This window comes from Apiospora aurea, assembly GCF_038362705.1.
Source record: "Apiospora aurea strain CBS 24483 chromosome Unknown utg000007l_segment0_segment0, whole genome shotgun sequence".
In the NCBI taxonomy this organism is placed as follows: domain Eukaryota; kingdom Fungi; phylum Ascomycota; class Sordariomycetes; order Amphisphaeriales; family Apiosporaceae; genus Apiospora; species Apiospora aurea.
This window is the reverse complement of record NW_027117394.1, coordinates 2,200,838-2,221,576: the sequence shown is the minus strand read 5'-3', so window position 1 is coordinate 2,221,576 and position 20,739 is coordinate 2,200,838. Positions and strand designations below refer to the sequence as shown.

The window sequence follows — 20,739 nt, the reverse complement described above, 5'->3', positions numbered from 1 at the left end:
GCTTTGTGGCGCATGGACTCAACGTTTGGGCGGCGGCAGGATGGGACGGGAAAAGTCGAGGCGCTGATACGACACGATGCGGTTGCTAAGTTGAGTGGATGAAGATGGATTGAAAGGCCGATGACGATCGCGCTGATCCGAAGACGGCGGGTGCTTGTTTCGCAGGAATGAGTGGGTTGGCGGCGCAGGTCTGTATGTAGGTACGGGCTTACAGCGACAGGACAGTACAGTAGTCGTGTAGTAGGCTGGGTTTAGGTCGAGGTACGGGGATCAATCAATCAATAATGTGGGATAAGCCGGCGCGCGTGCGCTGACCTGCACCAAGAACCAAAAGCTTGGAGCCGGGTCTTGCCTTGCGTCCTTTCGTCTTGGGGGGTGTGTGTGCGTGAGAGAGCCTGCGAGGGGGAGAGGGGGGATGGAACTGAAAGTGGTAAAAAGAGGTACGGGAAAGGGTAAATGGAAATGAGAAACTGGGTCAGCAAGCGGCTGGGCGGCAGTGCGTCAATCAGTTCCAATTAGTCGATCAATGATGGATCAGTCAATCAATTAACCAGCCAACCAAATCCGCCCGGACTGACTGGCAGGCAGGGTCAGATAGCAATAGTCAAGCCAAGTAGTAGGTAAGAGTAAGTAAGTAGGTAGGTATGTAATAATGGTGGTGGTGGCAGCAGTTGTACGTGCGTGCGTGGGCGCGCCAAAGGATTGCGACGATGCAGTTATGTCTCGGCGACTGAGACGCGACTCGAGGAATTATGGGGTAAAAGGGTGACGATGCCCGGGAACGAAACGCGATAAGACAAGCAAGCAGCCAGAGAGGAATGCAAGGAGTAGTTGCGCTGGGGGAAATAGGATTGTCGAAATTTCGGGGGACGTTCCTAAAAGTTGGGTAATAGGATTGGAGGGGGGTCGGAAGTTGGTGGGAAGGACAAAGGAAGGGAGTCTGTGAGTTGATGGGCGGGCGGGCGGCCTTTGGGAGGGTGTGGGCGAGTGGGTTGAGACCTCTTTGTGTGCGTGTGTGCGTGTGTGTGCGTGTGAGTGTGAGAGAGGGGAGGGAGAGGGAGAGTATCTGGCTGGGCTGTCTTGATGGTGATGGTGTGGTTCAAAGTCCGCCGGTATATTTGGTAGCGCGTACAGTAGCTTTAGTACAACGATTACATGTAGAAAATGCGAGGGACAGGCGAGGACAGGACAGGAGAGAGGAGGAGTAGGGGGAGGAGGAGGAGCAGGACGAAGAAGACGACGACGAATGAATACACCTTTGATGCTATCTGTTTGGCTGTCTGTATCTGTCCTCCACTACGCTGCTTTTGGACACACACTTCCTTTCTCTCTGGCAGCAAGCCTGCCTGCCCGCCGGCCTGCCCTCAATGCCTGCCTGTCTCTTGTACGGCACCTCCCACTCGAGCTTGTCGGCTGTTGTTATCGCCTTGCTCTCCAATATCCGGGCCTCGCCAAACCATGTTACTCAAGGCTGCTGCTGTCTTGTCTCCCGTCCTGCTAACATGCCTGTCACTTTTCTCGGCGGCGCGCGGGTGTGGGTGGTGTGCGAGGGTGGTGGATATCGCTTGTACGTTCGAAAAGTAAAAAGCATGTCCAAAGTCGTCGTTTTAGGCCGGTCCCTTTGACACCACCCACCGAGCCGGGTGCAGTTTGTGGTGGTGTGTCGAGAATTGATGAGCCATCAGTGATCAATTGCACATGGGGTTGCCAAGCTAAGTTTTGCTCGGCTCATGTCTTGCTGGGGGCCGGCGATGACAAATGGCTATCAATGTCTGCCGTAGCTACGATGGCTGCTGTCGACCTAGGTAGCCAACCCATAACTGGACATGAGGTAAACACACAATACACACGCACACCCAACGATCGCCACGTAACGATAAGTCCGTCGAATCGCTGTAAGTGTGCCTATGTATGCATCAGATATCAGTGACATCTCATCACCCGTCTGCTCATCCATCCATCCATCCATCCTCTTGCTAGGAGACTTCAAGGAAGTCACGAAGCCGAAAACACATATGTGTAAATAGGCATCCCAGAGACGGGGGGGGGCTTCAAGATGGGTAAAGGATTCAATAGGTTCGTTTTTCTTCTTCTCGAAGCTAGGTACCCGGCAAGGCAGGTGAGGTACATAAGCCGGGGTATAGGTATCCTGTAAGCTCGTACTGCATGTACACAACATTGATCTCAACTCAACTGGAAGCTCGTGCTTCGAAAGACAAGACCGCCAACTTTGAAGATGAGTCCCATTGGTCCGCGGTTCCTGCTGATTCCGCCCGGAGAAGCCATGCATGGATGGTGCCATAGACGAAACAAAAGAAAAGAACGCTATTTCTATGCAGAAATTTTGTCCTTGTCTTGTCTCTATCCCAGTCAGTCTCCTAATGCTGCAGAGCAGGTACAAACTTCGAACGGACTCGACGGGATAGCTGGTATCTACGCACTAATGCTGCCGGGTGCGTGCGTTACAGCAGTCTAGACGAAAAAGCGGGAAATAAGTCCCGCTCCCATTGCATCTGATTGCCGGCAAAGTCTTCTGAATGGCTACATGGCAGAGTCGCTACTACGGCTAGGAGGAGTATTTCAAAGAATACTTGTGATGTGAGGTTCTTGATCCAGCGGGCGACCCTGCTGAGCTAGGTTAAGTTACTTGTCGGTTTGAACTCTGTGTGTTCAATGATACGGCACAACACCAACGCTAGAAAGGGACTAACTCGGGAGAGAGGGAGGAGGTAGGAAAGAGAAGGGGGAGGAATGGATGCTGTCTCTGCAATGATTTCTGTATGTAGTCGTTTGATATGGAGGTTCCTAGGGCTGAGGTAGCTCGGGTTGGTAGAATGCGTCATTACCAGATTGCAGTCTGGAGGTTTGGCACAAGGATTCCCCTACTGGTCCGAGCCTTGCCTCGAAAGACTGTTTCAAAGTGCCGCCTTGTGGTGCCTTTACCATGTGGCTTACAGAGGTCCAAGGGGGTTGGATGTCAGAAGACGCCAAGTCCTTACGGACTCTACATATCTCGTGGTAGATCGCGTCGTGGGCCGAGACAGGTATGCACTGTACACACCTAACATGGCCCAGTTCAATTCCCCGGGGGCCCAAAAGGGGGCAACCCCCTCCCTGTTTTTCTCTATCAGAGTTTTGGTGTGATAGACAGCCCAGAGGCAGAGTTGCATTCGGCATCTTCCTCTAACCCCCCATACAGAATCAGAAATGTGGTGTACCAATTAATTCATGGCCCGTTGCAGGCGTATTCAAAAGGGGAATGAGACGTGCAACGCCGTTTGGAGAGGAGCAGCCCGTTCTAGGGGTGCATATGGAGAGCAGGGTGGTGGGTGGGTGGTGACCCAACGTGCTCGAGAGTGAGGATTCGGGGCGACGGAGGGGAGGGTTGGAGGGGCACGGCACACCCACACCCATACTCCCCCGAGTCTGGAGGCAAATGCCTGCAAGCGATTGGCCGTATGCCATCTGGTTTTTCTTAAACGGGCTATCGTGCCAATCAAGTCGACGGCGCACAGGGTAGCCGGTGTATGGTGGGTAAAAAGGATGATTGCTGTCGTTGCTGTCGTTGCTGGCAAGGAACCAAGTTGGCAGCCTCCTGCAGCATACCAGGCTCATAATACGCTCGTTCCTGATACTCGAGCCCTCCCTCCCTACCTATTGACACGCCGCTTGGGACCTGTGACGTCCATTACACCCTCCATTCCGTGGTCTGCGTAACCGGCGCACAGAATTCGCACGAAGGCGGAGACTAAGCGCCATACTTGGATACAAGGCTTGGTCCTACTGCTTAATTTAATTCCCAAGCACCGGAGGGTCTGGATAGCTTGCATATTTTATTAGTGGGCAAAAGAGCCAACTCTCTTCCCAGTGTAAGTGATGCGCATGTTGAAAAAGCAACCTGGGTAAGGATCTATTGACATTGGACCGAGCCTCGTCGAGGAAACTGACTTGAGTCGGTGCCACTCACATCCATAGAGAGCAGCCAGTTTATCATAGGTATATCCCTCCATACAACCTCTTATAGAAGAAAGCTGTGCCAGAATACACCGCACAGGCTGTAGAAACAGTCTGCATGGCTTTACCGTGTGTTGGACCGGTGAGCAAACTCGACAGGGGTTGATTGACCAGGCGCATGCGGGAGGGAGCATGCAACGAAGCTGTCTAGGTGTGGCACCCATTAACCATCTTGATTCACCTTGATAGCACACACCACCACACTAGCACTGGATGTCAAAAACCCTAGCCGCCACAAATAAGCGAATTCGAGAGAGTTCATTCGAATCCTAGGCCCTCGGCGTCTTCGGGGGCCTCAAAGGCCTGTCGTCCCGAAAGATAACTACCCGATTTACAACGTCAGTCTTTCTATGAACATGACCTGTCAGCAGGAGTATAATAAACCTCGGAGGTTCTGTTCTATGTGAACACACCTGATCCTTCTGCAATGCCAAGCAAGGAAGGGGTGGGCTAGAACGCTAATACCAAGGCCAGCACCGTTTCAGCCTTAGCAAAGGCTAGAACAGGCGGTTCCTCTCCTCTCAACAGTCGGGTCCCTTAGGCATACGCATCATGTATACATGTACGTACGCACGCACGCACATCAACTATACTCTACGGACTTAAAGGTCGCAGCCATATGTGCGTAGCAAGTCTACATATGCATGCACAAGTGAGCGAACATGGCTACAATATATATGTATGCATCATTGATAGAGCAAGAGCCCAAAGATAAAGGCAGCTCCTCGCTGCTGGAATCGACATGGTTGTACATGTTCCAAAGCCCTGGCACAACTGTTTCCCATTGGTTTCTACTTGACTTCCATGCCTCTCCTTTCCTACCCCGCCAACCCGCCAACCGCCGACTCCGACTCTCCGGCCCTTTGGCTGCCAGCAAACGCCCCTTCACTTAATTCGACGCCATCCCCACGTTTCTGCTTATTCGGAAATGTAGACTCTGGTGGCCATCCAGAACAGATACCTAATCCTATCAGCCTGGATTTAGACTATGCCAAATCTGGGTCTCGATGGTGTCCAAGCCCCGTAGGCAAGCATCCTATCAAATACTTCATGCAGCAAATCGTATGTTTTGTTGCAAAGAAAAACTGCGAAAAGAAGCGACACAAGCCGTGCAAAGGCGCATGCGGCATTGCATGGTAAGATCCCCAAAGGCCAAGCAAGGTACTTGTAGCTGGAGGCTGGAGGCTGGAAGATGCTGGTTGTGGAGCTCGCGTTTGCTCGCTTCAGTTTTCTTGGGAGCTGACCCCGACACTCAGAGACCAGGCCGTCGTGGAAAGCAATCCGATTCGCTCGTCGAGTATATCGATGGCCCCATTTCTATTGACCCAGCCCACATGGAAGGCACTGATATAATACGCCGTCCAACAAACTTCCGAAGATTGTTGGCATCATCCTGTGGCCAAACCAACCAAAAGCTAGCCTAGCGGAACAAGGAGCTTGCTTACGGTTCCTTGCCGTGGTGCTGTACGGCTCGATAATCGAGTACAACCTTGGCATCACATCCTGGGGATGCAAGATGGTTACAGGTGCAGGATGCATGCGCTTTGGGACATATTAACTCTACGATGCAGCTGTTTCCAAAGCCAGGAACAGTGGCCCGTTGGTCTCGCCCAAGAGGGAGCATCATCCATAATCATGTATGTTACCATGTATATGCATACAATAAATATACTGCCGATATATCAAAACGTGAATAAGCGAGTAGCCCAACCGGCATACACATACATACAATAGTGTCGTGCGGTGATTATCTTATTCGTCCACGGCGCAGCAACCTGGCCCGCCCGTCATCGACCTGTCCTCTTGCATCCCACCACACACACCATCGAGTCATGGCGTTTAGATGTGGGCAGGAGTCTCGGTGGAATCTGGATCTGCACGAGATGCCAGCCCAGCCCAGCCCTTGGTGATCCCCAGGGCATAAGGGCTGAGCAGCAGCGAACGCAACTTTGGAACATGAGCTGGGAGGGACGACACGGACGACGAAGAACGCCACTTTTCCGTTTCCTCCTTTCTCGGCGCACATGATATTGGTCTCTCGGGATGGCCATGCAGCAAAGCAAGAGGCGGCTCAGCCCACTCAGATCAATCAGCCCCACCATGGCGTCTTTCGTATTGGATTAGACCTTCATCATACATCAATGTGTGTATGTAACAACGGGATGAACACCGCATGCACTTTCCCAATACGTCCCTCCTCCTCTACTACACGATATCTTCAAACATATCAGTCACAGTCACATCTCATACGCACATGCAGTAATGTGCAGGGGGGCGAACGGTTATGTTTTTTCCTGATTTCGTTTGTCGGTCAGAATGGGTCTGCCGCTTACTTTCCCTTGCGTCCCCCTCACTCCCCCACGTTGGCAGAAACTAAGCGTTCAGGAGTGATGCTTGCTGGCTTTGCCCGCTGTCTGGCACTCGTCCTCGTCCTAGCTCGTAAGGTTACATTGTATTTGTGTGCGTTCTGCAAAGAAGCATACGCTGACACATCTACTCCGTAATTACCACCTTACCAAGCTTACTTGCTTAATCTTGGGGCTGCGCAAATCAGAGAGGGGGGGAGAGCGACGGATTATTACAGCCCCAGACCGGATCCTCCCCGCCCAACTGGTCTGGACTATACCTTGGTCACAATATACCAGTATCACTATGCATAGCTCGACGAGCACTGGAGCATTGCCGGCTCATACTGTTCGAGGCCCGTCCCTAGCGATGCCACAACACGACCTTCTCGCAGCAAGCAGTGAGGAAGCTCACCATACCCATCAGCAGTGTCGTTACACAGACCCCCACGGGAAACAATGCTGTTTGTACACCCCATCCCATCCCCAATGACATGAACCTAAACTCCCTCCCTGTTGTGAGACCCCATAATCGGCGAGGGCTTCTTCCAGAGCACACAGCCTGTGAGAGGTCAGATAAGTAAGCAAGCAAGCAGCATCGAGCAGATTTGCTCTGCGTGCCCTGAAGGTACAGGCCATGGGGCGCCACGCGTTCCGTTTCTGCGTTTTGTTCTTTTGACTGGGTCACTGGGAATATCACACTCCGAGGCTTGGGCCAATCACGGCCGCCCTAGTCCGTCCACGATCTGAGAGCTGCTAGGGAGCCGGGCGTCTTTCTGGCTAGCAATATGACAGCGGGCCCTGCAGTTAATCAATCAGCTCTCCTGCCGCCTTCACTTCCTATGCAGTACCCACCCAAACGAGGCCCGAATCGCCGATATTGGACAAGATTGCACACGCCAGGAGCTGCAAGCTAATGTACTTGGTCAAATGTACGTTGCACAGTAGTGCTGGGTATGCATGTATGTACATGGCTGCTGCCAGAGTGATATATCCCCAATCAACCAAAGGGCCAGGAGGAGGAAAAAAAGGAAAAAAAAAGGAAAATAGGAGACCAACCGCTTTCCGTCCATGCAGGACAGGGGCCCGTCTACCATTGGCTGGCCCATCTTCTGCTGCTTAACTGCCGTCGATGGGGGAAGTGGGACATTCCGGGTTAGGCACCAATACGTGTTTGAGACGGTAGCCAACCAGTTTCGGCTCCAGTGAAACCACCCAAGTCGATGCGATGCGATGCGATGCGATATTGCTAGGTGCTGCTAGCGAATTACTTGGCAATTTCCAGCCTTGTGGATCGGCCTATTCATTGGCCAAACGGCGGGGTGCTATATGTATTCGGGACATGGTGTGTGGCTCGCGTTGGACTACCATTGCATGGTGCGGCTCTTCCTATGTACTTACTATAAACTAAAGCTCACGATGATCTGCAAAGACCGGATCTCTACATATACAGTGTACCCGCTCATTCATTCGAGACCTTGGGCTATGCACTGGCCTACGCGGGAAGCAATTGGTAGGTTTGGCGGCTTGAGTGACAACGGCCAACAAGCAAGATGTGCATTGAACTATCTGAGGCCCGGCCAGCCAGCATCCTTCGTTGGGTTTGTCTCGCGCATCTTGCCGAACTGGAGAACCAGCTGCCGTCTTAGACATTTCGATGGACCTAACTGGCTCCCCACCAAAAGATGGCATAGCTCCGGTTTTTGCTTTTCTCTTTCCTTCACATACCATCCATCGCTGGGGACACCGGTAGGACGGTAGGACGATATCACAAGCCTCCCTAGTTGGTCTCATCAGCGAATCAACCTAACCCAACTTTCAGTCAAAGCTTCCCTGTCTCATTGACAATTTTTGGGGAACCACCATCTCTGGGCCCGGGGCTCAGTGTTTGACCGTGGAGTATGGTTCGTGGCATGTCAACCTTCGAGAATATCTCAAGCCTGGCGTGTCAGTCATGCTCGCGCTGTTCCAGCCAGTCTCTTCGACTTCGGCTCCACCGGCGTTCAAAGCTGGTTCCCCTGGGGTTGAAGAAAGATGCCTTTTCGAGAAGCTGTCCACCTGGTACAACCAATCGGGACTTTAGCACCTGAAGGGACTAATCACATCTAGGCCGACTAACTATGTCGCAGCTTGAACACTACATCATGATTCATGCACCCACATCGGGAAGACCTGTGATATCGATGTTGGCACGAGTCGTGATACATAGATGGGTAAGGTGACAACATGAACACGGGATTGGCAGCCCTTTCCCCGGACATGGGGGTGTTCTTCAACAACAAGCACTCACTTCCGATTCGAGGCATATCTTTCGAATCGTCCCGGGACCAGGAGCACAAGTCACTTGTGCTTGAAGGCCTTATTTGTGCTAAGTACGACCATAAGACGAATCTAAGGGCGTTGCTGACGCGCTGACACGCCCGAATAGCATGATGACTCCCCAGGTTACACCGATGGGAAACTGACGAGGGTGGCATGTGCCAAGGCGACTCCGAGAAACCTGGGTTATAACTTTTCTCAAAAAAAGCGCAATGATGCTATGCCTTCCAGATAGGTTCCCAAGACGCGATGCAATATTCGTTAGGGCCCGGGCAGAGCTGGATAGCATCGGGCCGTCTGCCATCGAGACAAGGGCCGTTTGCTCGGAGTCCTCGATGCGGCAGCCGGGGTTCAGCGATGGGACAAATTGTAACCTGTCGGAAGCCCCGTTGTCTTAGAGCATATTGGCATACAGGTTCTGGTTTGTGTGATCAGAGGTAACGACGGCACGCGAGCTTCGGTCCCGCCTGTGCGGATCATTTGGCACTTGCCGAAGTCTGGGGCAACACACCATTTACCCCGGCGGTCTGGCTGAACTCAGCAACCATGCGTTTCGGTATCAGTATGCCATACTAGCGAGTATGGAAGCCTTGTTGACACTTGCTGCGTCACTTCGGCAGCAGACACACGCATGTCTGTCTGTCTGTATCATGGATACCGGTACCTATGTAAGCTTAGGTCGGACGGAATCGCAGACCTGCATCTCGTCGGACAGAACACGTCTGATTGGCGTATAATTCGGTCAGTCGGAAAGAGAAGAACAATGATAACGAGGACAAGATCTGGGCAGAAATGCAACATGGAGTGAAATCGAGTACCTCGGCAGCTGTGCAGATCGAGGGGTTCCTTCTCCAATTTTCCAGCCCCAGATCGAGCTCCCGCCTCAACCCCATGCATGCAGTTCAGTTGAACTTGCAGTGCTCAACACCCCCAAATCCCAATACCTCGGTTTCCCCCGCATGTAGGCCAGCCTGTGGAGGACAAGAGTGCATGGCAGCTCCGTGGTAGAAGGCGATTTACAACGGCAGGCTGGCTATCGGTGGTGCCCTTCTAAGAAAACAACATTGACCATCCAGGTATCTGACAAGAATAAATAATTTTCAGAGAGTTTTGCTTGAATCTGACCTGGGCCACTGGGAATCCATAGGCAAACTTGGTCTAAGATCATACCCAAACAACCACCAACGCACATACGTCATGGGTGCCGCAGTCCCCCTTCAGCGAGCCGCCGTGGCTCATGGGCCTGCCCTCGCCCATCTACCAGGAAACCCATCGCAAGTGGCAGGTCGCCATCCGTGCCTTTATCGAGAAGCACCTACTGGCGCACGCGCAAGAATGGGAGCGGGCCGAGACGGTGCCCGCGCACGTCTTCGACGAGTTCGCCGCGGTCGGCATGCTGATCCCTGCGCTGCCGGCGCCCCTCCCCGTCGAGTGGCTGAAGCGGCTCGGCATCCACGAGCTGCTGGGCGGGCTGCGCGTCGAGGACTTTGACTACCTGCACGCCGTCATCTACGCCGACGAGATGGCCCGCAGCGGCCTCGCGGGCCCCAGCGGGAGTCTTACTACGGGCATGGCCTTTGGCGTCCCGCCCATCGTCAAGTTCGGCAGCAAGGACCTCCAGGAGCGCTTCCTGCCCGAGCTGCTGCGTGGCCAGAAGCGGAGCTGCATCGCCATTACCGAGCCCGACGCCGGCAGTGATGTCGCCAATATCACGACGACGGCCCTCAAGAGCAAGGACGGGAAGCATTACATCATTAACGGCACCAAGAAATGGTTTGTATTTTCTTTTATTACTAGATCGATACAACTTTGTGGATAAGATCCAAAACTGACAGCATGCACATACAGGATCACCAACGGCATCTGGACCGACTACGCCAGCATGGCTGTCCGCACAGGACCCGAGGGCTCCGGCGCCGCCGGTCTGTCCATGGTGGTAGTACCGCTGAAGGACTATCCGGGCGTCTCGATGCGACGCCTCAAGGTGTCCGGGCAGATCTCGGCGGGGACGACGTACATTGAGCTAGACGACGTCAAAGTGCCCGTCGACAACCTGATCGGGCAGGAAGGGATGGGCATGCGGTACGTCATGACCAACTTCAACCACGAGCGCCTGTCCATCGCCGTTGGCGTGACGCGTACGTCGCGCGTCGCGCTCGCGGCCGCCTTCGAGTACATGCTGAAGCGCGAGGCCTTTGGCAAGCCGCTCATGGACCAGCCCGTGGTGCGGCACCGCCTCGCCAAGGCCGGCGCCCTGCTCGAGAGCCAGTGGGCCTGGGTCGAGCAGTTCGCGTACCAGATGACGCGCATGCCCAAGGAGGACGCGGACCGCGAGCTGGGCGGCCTCACGGCCATGCTCAAGGCCCAGGCCGGCATCGTCCTCAAGGAGTGCGCCGACACCGCCGTGCTGCTCTTCGGCGGCAACGGCTACACCCGAAGCGGCCAGGGCGCGCTCGCCGAGATGATCTGGCGCGAGGTCCCCGGCGCCCGGATCCCGGGAGGCTCCGAGGACGTCCTGCTGGACCTCGGGGGTAAGGCAGCTGGTCAAGATTTACAAGGCGAAGACGAAGGCCCTGGAAGGATCTCCGGCTTCGAAGCTGTAGGTAGAGAGAGGGGTACATGGGCATCACAGCATAGACAAGATCCATAGATGGCATATGTATCACTGAGAAACGGAACTACGTGCACTACTTTCACTTTCACTTTCTCTTTCTCATGTGCATAGTAATACTTCTCGTTACACTTCCCGTTACAAACACAAACATTCAGACACTGATAACACCTATTTTTGGCTTCAAGCACCAGTGAGATATCTTACGCGTTCGGGCTTTACCTGTACCTCGGCTGTTTGTTCATGGCAGGGTGCAAATGCGTCTGGTTTCCTGACCGCTCTTCGCCAACCCGCAATATCCAAACCGACCAAACTATACCGCTCTCCGTCTATGGTACGTCTTTCTCTTCTCTGGGTGTCCTTCTCCTTCTCTTTTTTCCACCCTCCCCTGTTGGCTATGAAGAAGTTCGGGAATAAGTCTGTTGTTTTGCCCATCGGAGATACCGAGGACGGGCATGATCTCTCATTTCAGAATGATCCGCAAAAGGGGCCCCAGTCATTTTTATCCATACCCACCTCCGAGGTTGTTGGGTAGCAAAGAGACGGAACAGCCGTGTGTACAATCGTCGCTCCGTGTGTTTGTGTCTATTCTACGTATGACATTGGCTGGCAGGTTTCACAGTTACACCTTCACCTGGCCATCTTTTGTTGATGGTGGGTTATTATATGCCGACCATCCCGTGGATACCATGCAAATCACCCAATACTGGATTTGGGTGCACACTCGAGACCGGCTTTTTGGGCGACAGGGTCTTTCTTGCCCTTGTCAACTCCTGTCGTTGTCAGTCAGTGGTTGGCCTGTCATGTGTGTCCATAGGCTCGCGCCAGAAAGCGAAAGGTTGTGGACGCGCTATGGGCAGGTATCGATTAAATTACCGGTAGGGCTGGCAAACCCCTCGAGGGCTTTTCAGATGGCTGCGACAGCCGCAGAGTTGGTTGTCGTTAGTGTTGAGTGAGAGAGAAGAGAGAGAGGCCACCACGCGCCTGGCCTACCTTATACCGCTGTAGCAGTATTTCGCGGCGCGCAGACTCGCCAAGTGTGGTAACAACACCCTCCAAGGACGATAGCCAGCTGACTGGTGCACACATACGGAGTAGCAGTAGTGGCTTGCTCGGGATCGAAGCAGATATCCGGATGGTGCTTACTTGAATTATTCTTATCGTCAGACTGGACATATGCGTGGTAAATACTAAATATTCAAATGTAATGTTGGTTACGAGGGTTCCTCTGACCGTTGGCTCTACGCCGGCGACAGCCTACAAAAGCGAGTTCCTCAACAGGCCGATGGCTAGCCATTGCCATGGCCATGAAGACCCAGTAGAACCGTACATAGTATGACAGTCAAGTATGTTCTATCGTCTTCCCACAAGCTTAACCCGTGGCCCGAGGAAAGCTGCCCGCCGCCCTCGACCATGCTGGATCTGACGGACTGTACCCGTCGTCTGCTCTCTACAACATAGATAGATAAGAAGAGCAGGGTAAAAGAAAGGCAATTAACCTGGTGGAAGAGGCAGCAAGCGACAGCAACAATATCAAGCAGTGTCAATTAGTTGTGCTTGCTGTAACTTTTTCTTTCAAGGCGGCTCCCTCCCATCAGTAGCAGTATCGTGTGCAATACGGAAGTAAGTAGGGGGGCTGATAAGCTAGAGACCCGGCCGCCCGGTAACCAACACGAGATAAAATGACGTTATACAGCCCTTTTCGGGGGAGGAGGCGCTGGTACGATGCATGCGGCGAAAAAGGATAACCAAGGAAAGCGAGACACCCACGTCAGTGATTCCCTTCTCTTTTCACGCCACACCGCACGGTACATTGAATTTCCCAAGCAAACCCCTTTCTGGTGTTTGCAAAAGAAGACGAAAATTGCAATACGATATCACGAAAACTCCCTGAGGGCCGTCGGTGGCGATAGGGAGACCAGGGTTGGAGAACTACGTTGTACATGCATATATACATCGTCTTACCCAAGAGGGAGGGAGGAAAGATCTGGGGTCATCTATCGGCAAAGCAAACACTGTTATGTGCCTGTCCCAAAGAAGACCGCATCGCGGCCGCGTGGGAAAGATCCAGCTAGCAGGTCATCTTGACGTCCTCCCAGTTGGGAAATAGCTGCATCAGCTAAGGCAAGGGCCAGCGTCGCCTAATATTCGGTTGGGTATCTCTAAAAATAGACGGGAGAGGGTCAGCAAACAGCACGTTTCTTCGGCTGATGGGATGGAGTGGGAGGGTCTGTCTGTTTATGGAGGCAAGTCCCGGCAAGAGACCGAATGGGCATGAACATAATTATAGACAAGAGAGCCGCAATGGTTCGGTCAGGAAGGCTTCTTGGCCTCTTGCTGGCCCCCTCCGATTCTGTTTTACCGTGCCGTGTTGCTTTCAAGTGGAAGAGATCAGCATAGGGGGGCGTGTCTCAGTTCCGCCGAGTGTGTGTTTGGCCTAGGGTGAATATATAGATGCTTATAGCTCCCACGTGGCTCCAGGGGTTTGTGGCAGTGTAGGCCCGCGGGCAGATTCGAGATCTCAATCCAGGATGTGGGGGGTTGAGTGGTTGTCTGTTTGTGCAGGACGACTGTTTTTACCCAAGCCAACTGACTGGGTGCAAGGCCAATTCCAGGCCGGCGTATGATACGAGGATAGAGAGCCAAACATAATGCATATGCCTTGAACCCAGGAAACAACATGCCATGCGGCATGTGCATATAGGGAAAGAGTTGGTTCTGAGATAGGACTGGATCAGAAGCGGGTGGTTCTTGGGGGCGGTTCGTAGTTGTTTCCGATATGACGCCATCCCGCTTTCCTGACGGGCAGCTTGTAGTAGCCGCCAGAGAGGGTTGTGTGAGGTGAAGCGGCGGACAGTGACATCAGGGCAAAGAGCGCGGTGATTGATGACCGCATTTTCATTTCCATACAAACTACTAGACATAGTGATGCTGCAATGTACGGTCTGGGATACGAAAAGTCGGGTACTACAAAGGAGAGGAAAAAAAAAAGGAAAAAAAAACTTGGCATCCTTCCAAGTGGGTGGTTGTGCCAGGTACAAGCCCGGTCCAGGAAGCTAAAACCTCCGGGGAGCTGGGACGCCGTCCCGGCTCTCTGCCATGCTGGAACCCCCCATGCACCTTCATAAGTCATCTTGACGGGTCCCGAGGCACGAGGAGACGGGGCGGGTTAAGCAAAAGAGGGAGGAACAGAGGGAGAGACCTGTCTGTTGTTACTCGTCAAGTTCTGCGTGCAACGCACTGAGGTGGAGCGCTTGGCAGGTATATGTATGTCTTGTCTTGTCTTCGCGTATTGGACCAGCCAGCCAATTCGTGCTTGTTGTTTCTTCCGACTCCTGGCATTATAAGGGACGAACTATTGAACATCATAGCAATCAGTCGTCTGCAAGCGACGCCTGCAGCTGCTGTCCATCAGGTGACGAGTACGTCGTGTACGAGGCTCTCGAGGGGTAGCTGATGCTATCCTTTGGCCTGTGTTTGTGTTGTCGCGATTGCTCACAGGGCTTGGGCGAAGACGAGGAGCCGAGGGCCAATCCAGACCGGCGGGGCCCTAAGGTAAAGTCGTCGTTGGGATATCTGTAAGTACCTCGTTCTGCCCCTCCAAAAGTTCATTTGCATGTGTGATGCATAGAGATGAAATACTTCTTGGTTTTTGTGATGGCCTTTTTGACGCCACTTGCTACCACCCACTTGGTTTAGGTACATACTGTGTGCCGCTATACTGCTGCCATGTATTGACGTAAAGCACAAACGAGGCATGCAGTGGAAAACCGTGATGGAGGCTATTCTCCCTTTGCCTGGTCTTGCGAGCTGTGCAGCTCAATGCATGTGCATGGTTACGCTGCAGTGCGCAACGCCGTTTGGCGACTCACATCCCCATCAGCCCTCTTTTCCTTTTTCTTTTTTATCGCTTCTCTTGCTGCTGCATTCTTGCCTGACTGGGTGCAACGGCAGAGCCGAGTCTCCTCCCCATGCGAACTTCTGGGGTGGCCACTTTCCTGTTGTAGGCACCGCTGTCCAACTTCTACGTTACCTCCTGTCTGTTTAGATACTGTGGGAGCCATGCTAGCCATGTGCCATGTGCCATGCGAAGGGTAAGGATTGATCGTATGGGGCCCTCGTTCCAAAGGCCATGATTGGGCCCGCCTCAGGCTGAGCGGGCTGGAAGGCTGCAGGGCACGGACGAGTCAGGAATGGCACGAACCGCCGGCGCTGCATGGGCAACCGGTCTGGTGCAAAGCAGGACGGGCGACCTGCAATCCTGACTCGCCCAATTCTCTAGAGCCTGCAGACTTTCTTTGGATACTCGTTCCGTCACTCCATTTTCTGCTGGCCTCTCCTCGTGTGCATCCCCAGGCTACGCGTGTTGCGTGTAAGTATATGTATGTATAGCTTGGGAGGGAATGCGTCGCAAGACGATGATGGGCAGAGGCAAAAACACGAGTCCAGGCGAGACGAGGCGGGAGGGAGGGAGGTTGCCACCGGGGCCACCGCCGCCAATTGGAACTTGGGGATCACGATAGCTGTGCCAGATGCATCAATGTAAGGCAGCATAAAACAAAGTATGGCTAGTCCTTGTAGCGGGCGGCGGCGGCGGCGGCGCTTGCCTGTCCGCTTGCTTGCTAGATGTATGCTCTAAGGGCCATGTGTGAATGCTGAGTAGTAGTAGTAAGAGCCCAGCCAGTACGTAGGGTTGCTTGCTTGCTTGTGCGGCAAGTTCGGGGAGGCGGTAGTGCGAAGGAAGTACGGAGTAGTAGTTGCGCTTTATCTACAATATGTATGTAGGTACATTATGTAGTCGTTGATTCTGGTTGGTCCAGTGCCGTTCAAGTCATGGTGGTACAGACTGGAAGTCGGAACATTAGTTATGACGGCATGGCATCTTGACCGGGGCGAGGAAGCAATTCTGCCGACGGATGGACTGGATGCGCGGCTACAGCTGCACTTGGAAACCCAGACAGAAAAAAAACCTCTTCCGTCACCGAGAAGAGCGTCTGGCTGTAAAAGCAAAGCGCTCAGATTTGACTTGTCAAGTTCCTCGCCATTCCAGGGCGTGAGATGCAGTGCGTGCAGCACAGCTTGATGGAAGAAGCAGGTCGTCGCGGTATGCAGGAGACGGTGTGAGGATGGACTGATCAGCTATCACCATTTTCCAATGAACCCAAGTTGAAATGTACTGCAGGTACCTGCCTGCGGTCTTGGTCCCGCCGCCCGTCCTGGGCTGGGCTGGGTTGGGTTGTGGTTGGGCTTGCTGCTGGTGCTGGTGCTGGTGCTGGTGCTAGGGTTGAACTTGACTGACGAATGTTTCGGTAGGTCGGATTGGCTGCTACGGCCAGGTACCTTTCTGGAGCTGAGACTGGCGGACTGTACAGTCCCCCCTCCCCTTCCGGACCCTCCCCCTAACCTAAAGAGCCACCAGCACCCCCTTGGCGAGAACCACGGCCCTGTACGTATGATTGATTCCTGGGGGGTCCAGCAAGAGCCGGGAGGGAAACTAATAATGGATAATAATAATCAAGAGGAAGAGGATGGGAGGCAAAGGAAATCGTCGGTATTGACGGGCCAACAGGGAAACAAAGGCCGTCCCGGTAAATTCGAGTCAAGGCAAGTCATGGCAGTTATTGACGACCTCGCCTACCTCCCTGGGCAAGTAATAAAGTGTACCTACATCAAGCAATCAATGTGGTAGCCTGTGATCAATCAATGTACCTCCCTCATAGTAAGAATTGGTTGATACTGTATGAAGAAAGGAAAGCCGGGACTGATCAATCAATGGCCAACCTGTTAGTGACCCCCCCCAAACCTACCTAACCTACTGTACCTAGCAGCAGCGCAGCAAGCAGCAAGCAGCAGCCGCCTGGGTGTGTGTTGTGTTGCAATTGCTCTCGCTCTCTTTCCTTCTCTCTGTGCTCTCTGTGATATAATGCCGACCCCCGGCTCCCTATTCCTCCTTTCCCATCCACTTCAAACTTTTCTCTCTCTCTCTCTTGAAATTCCATTCCTGGATATATTATTGCTTGATTGGTTGACTGTTCACTCTCGCCTCGATCTGTGCCTGAGTGCCCGAGTGACTGATTGATTGACTGGCACGGACTTATTTCTTCGCGGTTCAATCTTCTGTAGATTATATTTTGTCCCCATCCTTATATCTCACATATCTCACATCCCTCATTTAGAAAAATTTCCTACAGGCTACCGCAGCGCTCTATCTGAATCAACCACTCGCCCAGGCCAATTGTATGCCATATTATTCGGAATATCACCCACGTTACTACAGCGCAACCTCGGCTCCAGGCCGCGAGAGACACTGTTTACTCGTCTGTGTGCCCAAACGCCTTAAAAACGGCGCCATCCGTCGATCAGGAATCTTAGGCCACGCGAAAGTCGTACTCTGCCTGCCCTCTTTTTCGGGGTCCGGGTCCATTGTTCGATCTGAACTATTATATATACCCTTCAGCGTCTGCAACTCAACAATTCTCGGCTAGCCGAACGCGTCCGGGCCTTTCCAGACCGCAATCTTGGCAGCACCGAACTGACCTCCCTTTTCTGGACGCAAGTCATTTTACTGAACAAGGCCTGCTGCACCGCCCAGCGCAGTTTTGCCTTTTTGAACGCGGGCAGCTCATACATAACACGCGCGCGCATCTATCTATACGCACATATACGCATCTGCATCCCCATTCGCATACGCACACCACTCTAGACGCCCTCGTCTTTCCGACTTGGTCGGTTGCAGCTACAAGACGCGGCCGACACCAGGCAGATAGCCAGATCTGGAGAGGGACTGTCAGCTGAGCGACAAGCGCCATTGGAACCAACTGGATTGCACTGGATTGGGAGAACCGTCCCATGCGCTCGTAACCCAGTTGCTGATCAAGTTGAGTTGAGTCGAGCCGAGTCGTCGAAGTCACCATGGCGCCTCGACCAGGTCGCTATCAACCGGCGTTTGTCTCCCCCAGCACAGGCGGCGTTTTGCAAGGTTACCCAACAGCTGACATTTTCCCTATTTTCTGCTATTAGCCGCGAGTTCCACGTTGTCGTACTTGGAGCAGGTGAGTCTTTTTGACCCCCTCCCCCTTCTTTGCTTTTGCCTTTTTTCTTTTTTCCACGCTGGCCAAGCCAGTCCTGTGTCTGCTTTTCTCCTTTCCCCGTTTTATGTCACATTCTAACACGGGATTCGTCTGGTTTAGGTGGTGTGGGCAAAAGTTGTCTTACTGGTAAGCCATTCTTCTGACTCTTTTCAGCCAATTGCGTCTGAGTCGCAAGTCCTGAGAATTACCCCACCATCACGTGTGTGGAGGTTTTTCTGGCGTCCATCCATTCATTCCCTCGCGATGAGATGGGACGCAACCGACGGCGGGTATTTGGAAATGGGATGATGCTATGATGCAATGCAATGCAATGCAATGCCATGCCAAGCCAAGCCATGCCATGCATGCCATGCGACGCAATGAGCCGTGAAGCTGATGGATTCTCTGCCTATTTCTCAACCAACAGCTCAGTTTGTGCACAACGAATGGATCGAGAGCTACGACCCAACTATCGAGGACTCGTATCGCACACAAGTCAACGTCGATGTAAGTAGCAGAGGGCCTGGCATGGCCTGGCCCGCTTGGTCTCTCGAATCATGCAGATAAGGCTAACAGCTCCTCCCAACAGAGCCGGCCAGTGGTACTGGAGATGTAAGACATGCATTCTCGAATTGATTCATTTACCCCACCGTACTGACTCGAGACAAAAGCCTGGACACCGCGGGAACGGAGCAGTTTGGTGCGTACTCCTTGCGTACTCCTTGCCTTTGCATAATCGTCCCCTTAACCTGCAGACAGCCTGCTGACTGGCCACAGTTGCCATGAGAGATCTGTACATGAAGACTGGACAAGGGTTCCTGCTGGTCTTCAGCATTACCTCGGCGTCTTCCCTCGCCGAGCTAGCTGGCCTACGTGACGAGATCATCCGCATCAAAGACGACGAGAAGGTCCCCATCGTCATCTGTGGTAACAAAGCTGATCTCGAGGACCAACGTTCGGTGCCTCGTACCAAAGGCTTTTCCATCTCGCAGCGGTGGGGTGTACCTTACTACGAATCTAGTGCGAGGACAAAAAGTAAGTCCAGTGACACCGTACCGGAGGATAGGCCTGTGTGCACACGTGCTGACCAGGGATAGCCAACGTTGATGAGGTGTTCGTCGATCTTTGTCGCCAAATGCTGCGGAGAGACGATGCCAGCGAGACTTATCCCGAGGACAGTGATAAATTCGACCCCTATTCCTACAAGTACTATAAGGACAAGAGGAAAACTCGAAAGTCACAGACTAAGGATCCACATCGCCCACGATGCGTCATTCTGTGATACTGTCAGAAGACAAACTAAGGCAGCCAAATCGAGGTTGCTGGTTAGACGTTGGCCCGAGTCGAATGCATGATATCGACTGGCCGCGAGTAACTGGTCTCGGATTATCCTGCTACTGATACGAGACACGAGACGACTACAGGACATTGATATTTACAAAGAGAGATGGGCGACCAGGTGCTAGCAATCATACCCGTTGCATTTCCACGCAATTGCATCGCAAAACGGCTTCATTGAATACGGACGCCTTTTATTCGGATTTCTTCGCATTCTCTTCCAGATAGAAGAGAAACAGTATATGGAATACGGGGAAAGCTTTGTTTGCTACGATTACGTGTCTAGGGTTGCGGAAGGCACTTTGGGCTTATATTCACCAGCGCATGCAAGCCAAGCGCTCTCGAATGGGAGTTTATGGGGCATGGGGTTTTGGTGCTTCTTTTGTTTCTGTAAGATCGTTCACTGCGCAGGCAGAAAAAAAGAGAAATCACCGTTTGGAAGAGACGCGAGTAATACGCGAGTAATGCTTTCTTCACTCGGCATGCCAGTCAAGACGCACCCTTTTTCCGAATATACCTATCCAATTGTTGGCGACCGAGCAGCAACCCCAACGAAGCACGCAGTCCCATCATCGCGTTTGGATGGATGACGCAAGGTAGACATGATGAATGGATGTCAGTGGCCGTTTCGTGTTATCAGGGCCATCTCAATTGCTCACGAGATGTCATTGAACTCATGGCAGAGAGGGTCAGCTACGGGAATAGGAAAAAACAAGGAAACCGGCTAACGCACTGACGCGCCGTGTACTATTGCCCGGGCAAACGTCACGCACGTGTGCCGTCACATCGGATCTAGTCAGGGGCAAAGCGAAGAGGAAGTACGTCTTAATTCTGGCTGGTATGTCGACATCGTGCCACTTCTCATCACCCTACCCCCATGTCCACCCGTGAATATACTGTGAAGGACCTGCGTTGACGAGCTGACATGGTACGTCAGCAGATATTCTTGTTCACCGGTCCGGAGCTTGCTTGCTCATCAGCTAATGCTTGTATCGGGTAGGGCCAATGTACCTATCTATCTGCTGTTATTGGGTCGTTTAAG

The 20,739-nt window shown here is 53.0% G+C and overlaps 2 protein-coding genes across 2 annotated transcripts; both read left to right on the top strand.

The window, feature by feature from the left end:
- Nucleotides 1-9,224: 9,224 nt before the first annotated feature.
- PG986_010942 (short-chain specific acyl-CoA dehydrogenase mitochondrial precursor) lies at nt 9,225-11,277 on the top strand (the record flags this gene model as incomplete). Its single annotated transcript, XM_066847164.1, has 3 exons — nt 9,225-9,240; nt 9,842-10,451; nt 10,527-11,277. Coding segments are annotated over 3 exons (1,377 nt in total), but the record flags the coding sequence as incomplete, so codon positions are not given.
- Nucleotides 11,278-18,755: 7,478 nt separating this feature from the next.
- PG986_010941 (uncharacterized protein) lies at nt 18,756-19,641 on the top strand (the record flags this gene model as incomplete). The annotated part of the gene is made up of 5 exons (XM_066847163.1): nt 18,756-18,866; nt 18,949-18,971; nt 19,031-19,059; nt 19,137-19,394; nt 19,457-19,641. The coding sequence occupies 5 exons, from the start codon at nt 18,756-18,758 to the stop codon at nt 19,639-19,641; spliced, it is 606 nt and encodes a 201-aa protein (XP_066696654.1).
- Nucleotides 19,642-20,739: the final 1,098 nt, after the last annotated feature.